This window comes from Pristis pectinata, chromosome 17 (assembly GCF_009764475.1).
Source record: "Pristis pectinata isolate sPriPec2 chromosome 17, sPriPec2.1.pri, whole genome shotgun sequence".
Lineage (NCBI taxonomy): Eukaryota > Metazoa > Chordata > Chondrichthyes > Rhinopristiformes > Pristidae > Pristis > Pristis pectinata.
In genome coordinates, this window is record NC_067421.1 from 1,314,023 (window position 1) to 1,325,922 (window position 11,900).

At 41.4% G+C, this 11,900-nt stretch overlaps 1 protein-coding gene across 1 annotated transcript; it reads right to left on the reverse strand.

Moving 5' to 3' along the window:
- Window positions 1–10,823: 10,823 nt before the first annotated feature.
- On the reverse strand, window positions 10,824–11,654 carry LOC127579590 (probable G-protein coupled receptor 139). Its single transcript, XM_052032481.1, has one exon. The coding sequence runs from the start codon at window positions 11,652–11,654 to the stop codon at window positions 10,824–10,826; it is 831 nt and encodes a 276-aa protein (XP_051888441.1).
- Window positions 11,655–11,900: the final 246 nt, after the last annotated feature.

Sequence of the window (11,900 nt, forward strand, 5' to 3'; positions counted from 1 at the left end):
TGAGTCCTTTATTATTTAATATTGCTTTGGAAACTTTGGCAATTGCCATTCGGGATTCTTCTAACATATTTGGTTTTACTCGTGGAAAGGGGACTCATAAGATATCTCTTTATGCAGATGACCTGTTACTTTATATCTCTAACCCCGAGAAATCTATTTTGGCAGGATTATCACTACTTGCTCAGTTTAGTGCTTTCTCTGGTTATAGATTAAACCTTAACAAGAGTGAACATTTCCCATTAAACATACAAATCACAATTTATAGGCAAGTACTATTTAGATCAGTGACTGATTATATTTTCGTACCTGGGTGTTAAAATTACCAGGAAACACAATGACTTATTTAAAGTTAACATTTTACCTCTAATTAATTACGTTAAACAATTATTTACTAAATGGTCCCCATTCACTTTATCATTGATTGGCCGAATTAATGCAGTTAAGATACATATTTTACCAAAATGTTTCCAGCTATTTCAGGCGATTCCCACCTTTACTTCGATATCCCTTTTCGACACTATTGATTCCAAAATTCTTTCATAATATGGCAGTATAAAAACACAAAGTTATGTAAGAAATATTTACAAAGATTAAAAAAGGATGGTGGTATGGCTTTGCCTAATTTTAGATTTTACTATTGGGTTATTAATATTAGATACTTAATTTTCTGGGCACAAGGTTTAGATGCAACTTATTGTCCCTGTTGGGTACACCTTGAGTGTGAATCAGTGCAGGATTTTCATTAATTTCTATTTTAGGAGCTTCATTCCCCTTTGCACTTACTAAATTGAGTAAACAAGTGACTAATCCAATAGTTAAGCATACAATACGGATATGGTTTCAATTTCGTAAATTCTTTGGATTGAATAAATTTAATTTATCAAGTCATATTCAATCTAATTTTTTTCTTTCAACCATCTAGAAGTGACAGCTTTTTCTTTATGGAAAATGAAGGGTTTAACATGTTTCGATATTTATTCATTGATAACTTTTTTAATCTTCTGAACAGTTGTCTAATAAACACAATCTGCCTAGATCTCATTTTTTCCGATATTTACAGATCAGAATTTTTTTTAAAGTTACTTTAACTTCTTTTCCGACACCATACAAAATTGAAATTACGGGAAAAAATAGGTTTTAATAATTATCAGAAGGGCCTGATAGCAATAATTTATCATTGGATTATGAAAATACGTTCAGAGGAATTTGATAAAATTAAGAATGAATGGGAAAGAGAACTTCATATACTTTTGCTTACAGATATATGGAAGAAAATTCTTCAATTAGTTAATACATCTTCAATGTGTGCAAGACACCCTTTGATACAGTTTAAAGTGGGTCACAGGACTCGTATCTCCAAGGACAAGTTAGCCCGTTTTTATCATCATATAAATCCTATATGTGACAGATATAATTCTGAGGTGGCTTCCCTGACACATATGTTTTGGTCTTGTCCCCTTTTGGAAAAATATTGGAAAGATATTTTTCTTTCTTTTCTTTTTCAATCTTTTTATTAGTTTTCAAATTAATACAGATTAATATATCAATGTTTTACATGTAATGCAAAGAGATCAGGAGAACAATCATGACATGGATAATCATAAAGAACAATAAAGTATAAAAGTCTGTAGATCCAACGACCTGTTAGTGAATGAATATAACATAAAAGAAAAAGATTTATTATAAAATATAAAAGAAAGAAAAAAATCCCCAAAACAATAAGACCAATTATAAACAATATATCAAACCCAACTAAGCTTAAAAAAACAGAAAAAAACTGGACAAGAGGGTATAGTAGCTTTTAAAAAAAATCTAATTTGCAAATATCGAAAAAAGTGTGATCAAGGCAAATTGTATTTGTTAGACAATTGTTCAAAAGATGAAAGCAGTTATCAATGAATAAATCACGAAAACATACTATTCCCTTCCTTCTCCATATAGAAAAAGCTGAGTCAACTCTGGATGGATAAAAGAAAAAAATAGATTGAATGGGACCTGATAGATTAAATTTATTCAATCCAAAAAAATTACGAAATTGAAACCATATTCGTATTGTATGTTTAACAATTGGGTTAGTCATATTTTGATATTTTAACATTATCTCATTTCTATTGAACATTGATTTACAACCTCATCCTATTACTGCAATTATTGGGTTACCAATGCTGGAATCTTGCCATTTTTCTGCTTCTGCTTGTCGTATGATCCCCTTTGTCACATTAATGGCCAAGCGATCCATTTTGTTCAAATGGAAGGATCCAATACCTCCCATCACTTTTCAGTGGTTTTCTCAAACTATAGCATGTTTAAACTTAGAAAAAATTGGAAGTGGTACTGTTGATCCTTCGCTTAAATTTGAGGAAGGTTGGAGTCCATTTGTTCAATATTCTCATAAGAGATAAGCTGACCTTTTTCAGATCCCTCTCAATAACACTTGAATGCATAGGAGCGGAGTTGACGACATGGTAATGTTTCTTTTTTTAATTGAAGAAATGTCAGTACCCTTTTTTTAAAGTTTTTTTGTTGTTTTGTTGGTTTATTATCAATTCTGTTTTGATTTGGGGGTTCCTTTCAGACAATTAAATTTCATTTCTTTTCAATCTTTCCTTTTGTATTTGTTCACTTAATAAGAGAGCGGGAGGTCTAGATTACTTTTCTTTACTCCTTGTGATTATATATATTAACTGTTATGATTGCTATCCTGATCTCTTAGCACTGTATATATAATTACTAATGTTATATATATTATTTTGTACTAATTTGAAAATTAATAAAAAGATAGAAAAAGAAAGCAGGTGAGAAACGGTGGTTCCGTCGTCCGCTTAGGATGCCTACCGAGTGAACAATACACCACGTGTCTTATTTCATTAAATTAAAGGCCTCACTTACTGAGCTTTGAAGGGAGTGATATGCGGACAATATGCGGATTCATCCCAGGCTTCTGATTCGAATTATTGCTCGGTTGCACGTAAGAGCTGATCATTACCTAGTGAAACTGGGGTAGTGCGGGTTGGAGACCCGATCACTTCTCCTGATTTTTAAGCAGAAAATTTGTGTACGTTTGGGTGATTCAGCCCAGCCTTTCCATCTTTCTATTACTCACTGAGCCAGCGTCATTGTATTTAGGCCAGCACAACTTAGCTGAACCCCCAGTTCGGAAAATTACGCAGCCACACTCTAAATTAGCGTGAAAGTGGTGTGGGTACCCGGCTGAACATTTTGATTCAACTATCCCTCTTCTCTCCTCTTCCATCGTGTAGAAGATACAGGAGCCTGAGGGCACGTACGTCAGACTTAAGAACAACTTCTATTCCGCTGTGATAAGACTATTGAACAGTTCCCTTATACAATGAGATGGACTCTGACCTCACGATATACCTTATTGTGACCTTGCACATTATTGCACTGCACTTTCTCTGTAGCTGTGACACTTCACTCTGCAATGTTATTTTTACCTGTACTACATCAATGCACTCTGTACTAACTCAATGTAACTGCACTGTTTAATGAATTGACCGGGACGATCGGTTTGTAAGACAAGCTTTTCACTGTACCTCGGTATAAGTGACAATAATAAACCAATACCAATAACAATGTAGTTCCCGGGAGGAAGATGGAGGGAGTGGGATGCTACCAGCTTCTGAAGATTGAAATGATATCATACGCAACAAAGAAAAAATCGGTCGACCGTTAGCCGTAGACAATTCTGTGGCTGCATACATATCAACAGACAACCGGCGGTAGTGAGAAGAATGTGAATTACATGAACTTCAATGCAGTTCGCAATGCTTTACCGAATGAATAAAAGTCATCGTGATCATGTCAGCAAATACATATAAACGCCATTCAAGAAGCTGATCACCTTGGACTCACCAGAACAACACATTACACCCTCCTCAACCGATACACAGTCAGTGGGGACTTCCAGGATTATTAACTGGAAAACGTAAACGATTGTCCACTCATCAGTCACCTTAACAGGACCCCGTAACCTCTGCATCTCACCTGCCCGTTGATCGCATATTTCGACAGATAACTACCTGGAACCGCAGAAAGGGTAAACATGGGACAGTAGCTCGGCTGTATTTTCCGGGTAAATAATAAATACGTTCATGCAATGATAGAAAATGTTCATTCGATAAAATATCATCAGCAAAGATGAATACACTCTTCCCTATCGCCGTAAGATCCCAGTCTACTGTTTCCCTGTCCCGACCCATTCCTGTAACATCTCACTCCACTGTTCCAGGATTCCAGTCGGTGACTAGGACTTTTCACTCGACTATTCACAGATTCCGAACCATTCGTGTGACACCCGCTTTATTGTTCACAGCTTCCCAATTATCTTCTTCCTTTGTGGAGCTGCTACGCTTTCGGTGCCGGAGGGGCTGCTCCCACTGACACTGTGATACCTCATCGAAATAAACCAGTTTTAACAGAAATGGGAACCCCCTGGTGAAACAACCGGTCGCCTTTAAGACTGACGTTAATTACACTCACTGAACAGACATTTACTGTTAAAACCATTGTGTCTGAACGGAAGGAGGGTCAGGGAAATTGAGCTCGCTGCTGCCTTCATTACCGTATTGAACCTGTGTTCCCATGTTTCGAGAACTGGATTTGGACCTCTGGGTCTTTCTGTCTATCAACATACCTCACTGACCTCCCATTTTATGTGATTGTCTTACCTCCACTTAACTTCACAAAATGCATCATCTCAAATTGTTGGGATTACATTGCGTCTGCCGAATGCTCCTCTCAACTCTCCACCGGATCGGTGTTCTGTTGTAGCCTTAGGCAACGTTCCTCGCCATCGAGATGACCACCAATTTTCGTGCCGGACGTAGACTTATTCCTCCCACATTCACATCCAAGTCATTACTACCGATCACAAACATCAGACACCCCAACACCTATTTATCCTTAAACAAGTAGTCACATAACTCTCATCATAAGTAACAAAAAAACACCACTCCCGTCTGCCTCCGATCACCAAGACTATTCTGGATCCTGGTAGCCAGTTCGTCTTGGATCCCAGGTGTCTTAACGTTCTGGACAAACCTACCAAGTGGGATTGTCAGATGCCTCACTGAAATACACAAAGATAATATCTACCACCCGGCCTTCGACTATGTCCTTTGTTTTCTCTTCAAAACAAAACTGAAGTCAGTGAAACAGGATTTCCCCTGCACGAAATGCTGCAAGCGACATTTTCATTGTACCTGTGCACCCATGTTCTTGTGAATAAGACAATAAATTCTATTTGAGTATATTCCGAAACAGTCCCTGCCATTACAAATGTCCCGAATACCATCGTAAGAATTCTGTTCAGTAATTTCCCTCCCACTGAAGTAAGTCTCAGCGGCCTCCAGTAAACAGGTTTATTCCCACTGACATTCTTATAGGAACAACAAAAGCTACCTGGCAGATTTCTGGTATCTCGCCTCCGGCTAACGAGCAAGAAAATGTCCATGTCAGGCCCTCAGCCACCTTTGCCCTCGTTTGTCAGTGTGTTCTGGGAGAGATTATCCGGTCCTGCGGATTTATCAATCCTCATGCGTTCCAGGATATCTGACACATCCCCCTTTTTGCAGTTGCCAGGGAAAATTACAAACTGGTTAATCAACAAAACATAATTCTACTTACACGCGACTCTTTTATTTCTATCTGAAAAAAAATAACCTTTCAGTTTCATGTGGGAGTGAGAAGACCGCAGCAATACCGGGTGGCATTAGTCCATTATACTGGGCGATGGAAATGCTCTGGACCCAGAAGTTACTGGTCCAAAGCAAGGGGTCGATCGTTCAAGAGAGATGAGAAAATTTGTCTTCAGCCAGAGGGTGAGGGCAGAGAATGTTTTGACATTTCAAGCCGGTGAAGTCGTGAAGGCTAAGTTGCTGGAAGTAGTCAAGAAAGATTAACGCGAAAGAGAACATAAACACTACAACACAGAAACAGGCTCTTCGGCCATCCATGTGCGTGCCGACCATGCTGCCAATTTAAACTAATCCTAACTGCCTGCACATGATCTATATCCTGTTAATATGCCTGTCTAAACGTCTCCAAAACGTTTCTCTTGTATATGCTTTACCGCTCCCCCTGACAGCGAATTCCTGGCACCGACAACTCTCTGTGTAAAAAGACTGACTTACCAGCTAAATCTCCTTTAAACTTCGCCATCTGCTAAAGCTTCGCCATCTAGTCTTTCACATCTCAACCCTGGGAAAATGAATCTAACCATCTGTCCCATCTTTACCTATCATAATTTTATAAACTTCTATCAGGTCGCCCCTCAGCCTCCTTCTCTCCAGAGAAAACAACCCATGTTTGTCCAACCTCTCGTTGTAGCTAATCCAGGCAACATCTTGCCGAACCTCTTCCGCACCCTCTCTAAAGCCTCCACATGTGGCGACCACACTGCACGCAGTACTCCAAATGTGCCCTGACCAAACCTCCACACAACTGCAACATGACTTGTATACTTTATACTCAGTGGCCCGATCGATGGAGGCAAGGATCCCGTATGCTTTCTGTTCCATCCCCTTTACTTAAGTGGCCAGTTTCATGGATTTATGGACATCCACGCTGTGCATCAATGCTTCTAAGTGTCCTGTATTTTACTGCGTGTTTGCGTCTTACATTTACCTCCTAAAGTACATCAACACACAGATATCCGGATTAAACTCCCTGCCATTTCTCTGTCTATATTTCCAACTGCTTTATATCCTCATGCATCCTTTGACAACCTTCATCGGTATCCACAACTCAGTCAATTGTCTCCTGTGCAAATGAACGTATGGGACCACCTATATTTTCGTTCAAATCATTTCTATGCATCGCAAACAACGGAGGTCCCAGCGCTGATGATTACAGATTATCACTGGTCACAGACCTCCAATCAGAATAACACGTCTCCACGACTGCACGCGGTCTTCTGTGGCCAAGCTAGTTTTGAATCTATTCTCCCGGTTCCCCATGGATCCCATGTGCCTCAATCTTCTGGATCAGCCCTCCAATGAGGAGGAATCTTTTTGACAGTTTTCCTAAAATTCATATGTCCAACATCTTCTGCCGACCCTCATCAATCATCTTCGGTAACTTCTTAGAAAGCTCAATCAAGTTTATAAGACAGAACCTATCCCGCTCAAAGCCAAGGGGACACTCCCTCAGAAGCCATTTTTTCCCGATAACCCTAGATCCAGTACCAAGAAACTTCTCCGATAATTCCCCTACCACTTATCTCATGTTACTCGGCCTATAATTCCTCAGGTTGTCGCTATTAGCCTTCTGAAACAAGGGCAATATATAGTTCTTTGTTACTTGGACTTGAAGCCTTAAAGAGAGAACGGATAGGCTGGGAGTGTTTTCTCTGCAAAAAAAAAAGGTGATGGGATGACATGGAACATTGAACAGTACAGGCAACACATGGAGAGCTCATGCGTACCGCCATGTCTGTGCCGAACATTATGCCAAGTGAAACCAATCACTTCTGCCTGCACATGGTCCGAATCCCTCAAGACCATGCACATTCAGGAATCTACGTAAAAGCCTCCTTAAACGCTCTGATTGCATTTGTTTGAAACACTACCACTGTCAGGGCGCTCCAGGCACCTGGCGCTCTGGTTAAAATAAATACCGCGCACATCTCCTTTATTTTGCCCCTCTTACCTTGGAAGCTCTGCCCTCCAGTATTTGACATTTCCATACTTGGGAGAGTATTTTGACTGTCTATGGTATCTATGCCTCTCACAGTATCACGGAATTCCATCAGGTATTGGAGACCAGGACCATGCTGATATTTATAAACTCACAAGGGTCATAGATAGCACAGTCTTGTTTCCAGGGCTATGGATCATAAAACTCGGGGGCATGGGGTAAAGGTGATAGGATACTCTTCTTTGTTTTATTCAAAGAAGGCAACTTCCACAGCAGTCAAGAAGCTGCACGCCACATAGGACGCGTGATAGGAAACACATAGACATCACCTTCAAAAGCCAACCCTTCCACCGGATGGAATGACAGGAACAGCAAAAGCATGGCAACCCCACCACCTAGAAATTGCCCTCTGAACAATTCCCCATTTTAAAATGGAAATATATTGATGAAGGTAGGGCTGTGGATGTAGTGCAACAAGGCGCTTAACAGGGTTGACCATGGTAGGCTCATTCATAAATTCATGAGACATGGGATCCATGGGGACTTGGCTGCCTGGATTCGGAATTTGCTTGCCCACAGAAGGCAAAGGGGGTAGTGGATGGAGTGTGTTGTGCCTGGAGGTCTGTGACTGGTGGTTTTCAGCAGGGATCTGTATTGAGACCCCTGGTATTTGTGATATCTATGAATGACTTGGATGAGGAAGTGGAGGGGTGAGTCATTAAGTTAGCGGATGACGCGAAGGTTAGAGGTGTTGTGGATAGTGTAGTAGATTGTCATAGGTTACAGCTGGATATAGACCGGATGCGGAGTTGGGCAAAGAAGTGGCAGATGGAGGTCAATCCGTAAAAATGTGGAGTGATACACATTGGAATTATGAACTTGAAAGCGGAATACAACTTTAACGGCAGGATTCATAGCAGTGTGGAGAAACAGAGGGGTCTTGGCGTCCAAGTCCATTGATCCATCAAATTTCCCCAGAAATTTCATAGGGTGGTTCAGAAGGCGTATGATGTGCTGGCCTTCATAAGTCGGGGTATTGAGTCTAGGAGCCCCGAGGTAATGTTGCAGCTCCATAGCACTCTGGTTGGACCACCCGAGGAGTATTGTGTCCAGTTCTGGTCACCTCATTATAAGAAGGATGTGGAAACTTCAGGGAGGGTGCAGAGGAGATTTACAAGCTTGCTTGCCTGGATTAGAGAACATGTATTATGAGGAAAAGTTGAGCGAACTTAGGCTTTTCGCTTTGTAGTGACGCAGGATGAGAGGTAATTTGATAGAGGTGTATAAGAGTATAAGATAGAGTGGAGAACCAGCACCTTTTCCCCAGAGCCGTAATGGCTAATGGCAAAGGACATCCTTTTAAGGTCAGAGGAGGAAAGCTTTTGGGGGGAGATGCCAGAGGTAGGTTTTGTTCAGGGTTCCTGGAACGCACTGTTATGGGGCTGGTGGAGGCTGTTACAAAAGGGCCATTTAGAAGACTCTTGGATAGGAAAATAGAAGTAAGAAAAAAATGAGGTTTGTGGTCTGTGCAGGCGGGAAAGATTAGAATGATCATAGAGAAGGACAATATGGGTCGGCACAACATCGTGGGCCGAAGGGCCGGTACTGTTCTATGTTCTAAGACTGGTAATTAGCTAATGTCAGGATAATAAAGGCCGATGAGCTTCACATTAGGAATATGAAGATCAGTAGAAAAAATGTGAAGCGATGTATTGTAATGGTCGAACTTTCTGCTCGAGACCCTTCCTCTGCACTGATTAATAGAGTCAGCGTGTTTAGTGTGAGGGACAGCGTCTCTCACAAATCTGTTTGATTATTTCGAGGAGCTAACTAAGAAAATTGATGAACGCAAGGCTAGAGAGTAATACACATTGACTTTCAGAAGGCAATTCATAAGGGCCAAGTTGGTGGACTGGTCCAGAAATTTAAATCTCCTGGGATACGATATGTGCTGGCAAACTGGATCTAAAATTGGTGTGTTGAGAAGAGGCAGAGGGTAGTATTGGAGGGTAGATTTTCTGAAATTGTTTAACCATCCGGTTCATGCCGTCTTCTCGCAGCTGACATCGGAGAGGAGGTACAAAAGCTTGACGTCCCACACCACCCGGTTCAAGAACAAGTAATTCCCTTCAGCTGTTCTGTTATTTGACCAATTGGCACAAACGTAATCATTAGAGCTCAGCAATGTTATGACTACTTTGATCACTTTGCATTAAAATGTACTCTTTGTTCTAATTGCGTACTTTCTTGTCAAAATTGTTTGTGATTCATGTTTGATTTATGTTTTTCTTGTGAATGCTGCTCAGATGATGCTATATGTTTGTGCTGTTGCTGCAAGTAAGATTTACATTACACATGTACTATTGCATAAGACAATAAACTTGACTTTGACACTGAACCAATGGTGTTCGGCATGGATCGCAGCCAGAAGCTTTGATTTCTCTGATATATATCTGACATAGTTAAGAATCAGGTTGTCGCTTTAAATAAGTAATTTCATGACGACAGGAAAATTGGCGAGTGGCAGATAGAGAAGGAGGTTGTCTGTAGATACAAATGGAGGCAGCTCAGCTGGAAAGTTAGATCAGTAGAAGCAATTAAAATGAAGGTAGATACGTCTTTGAAATGTTGGGATTATGAGGATCTGTCACAGTAGAATTGGAGCCTGGGGTAGATTCGCCATGAAAGAATGCCAGAGCGGTTTGAGGGGCAAGGTAGTTATTTACGCTTCTGTTCTATTCCAGATGCGGCGTCATCGCATTTGAATGTTGTAGATGGAGGATCTTCAACGCCGGTTGACGCGAAGGAAATAATATGGATGTAAATATCAATCCCGACAGAGCGTCTCTGACTGTGCGCACTGTGGATGGAGCGGCCAAACAACCGGCAAGGTAAAGGAACCGTAAAATGGGGATGACCTGCGCGAATTCCTGGCCCTGGTCACAGAGAAAAGTAGTTCATTGCCCGCGTGCAGGCTCGCTGGACTGTCAGTTCTGTGTACGATGGGATGAAACGCCTTGGGTGGGAACATTCGTTACAACTGGCATCAGTTCCGATAATGACCATCGATGGGATAATCCTGGCGGGAATGACTCATGGATGATTATGTGGGGAATGCTAAGAACTAGAGCCCGGACTGGAGACATTGAGGCCGTTCTCGGGGTCGCTCACGGCTGGGCTTTATTAATTAACTGAAGCACTGAGGTGACAGGATATTTCACCGCGCTCTTCACCTGTTCCCTGAATTTAGACTGAGTTGCCGCGTAAATAAACGTGTTCGTGCAGCAGCTGATATTACTCAACAAATACTCGATTTCATGGAAGATAATTTCAGAATCATTCCGATCGATGCCTCTTCCTGTGATCTGATAATAGACGAATTCTACAACATACGTCAGCCACAGGAGGATGAAGCTGCCGGAGAGGGTGAAGAGTATAACCACCGACTTCCTCCTGCTCTCCATCTCTGGGTCACTGCTGTCCTCCCCCATGTTATGACCTCTCAGTCCTTTCCGGACCCGACTGGCCACTAAAATGTGCCTGACTGTCAGAGCGTTGAGCAACAAAATGACAGAGAAAGGAATGAACGGAGTTAAAACTTTATCGAACCAGTCAAATCCCACCCACACAAGGTCAGTGTAATAACTGTCCATCAGTACACAGAGCCACGGGATATTATCGATTTTCCATCTTGGTTTATACGCAAAGTAGAATGGAATATTTTTCAGAACGAGCAGAACATCAGTTGGTGTCAAAACCGCAGGGGCCGTTTCCCCGGTGCAATATTTTGATTTCAGCTTCTGACAGCAGATGGCGACAAAACGATCAACGGTGAAAGTGACCGTGAACCACACAGAACAATTTGCGGCAGCATACGTCAGTGCATAGATAGTCCTGAACACAGGGGTGATGTCCAGGAGAGTCACCGGAAAGTAATGATAATTGATCCGGTACAAAATGACTACAATGATAATGACCAGTAGATCCGCCGCTGACATGGCCACTAGGTAGAGAGTGGTGCAGGTGGAGGGGCCTATTTCCGTGCTGTATAATTCTCTTAATGTAAACAGAGGTAATGTCCAATCAGATTAGTTTATTGTCATGTATGCCATGGTGCAATGCCATTCCTTGCTCGCCTTTTCCAGCATTTCTTCTTCTTTTATTTTCGATATGAAACCCTCCCCCTGTTTCTGCCTCCACACACGCTGCCCGACCAGCTGACAATATCGTTTTTTTTTATTTTC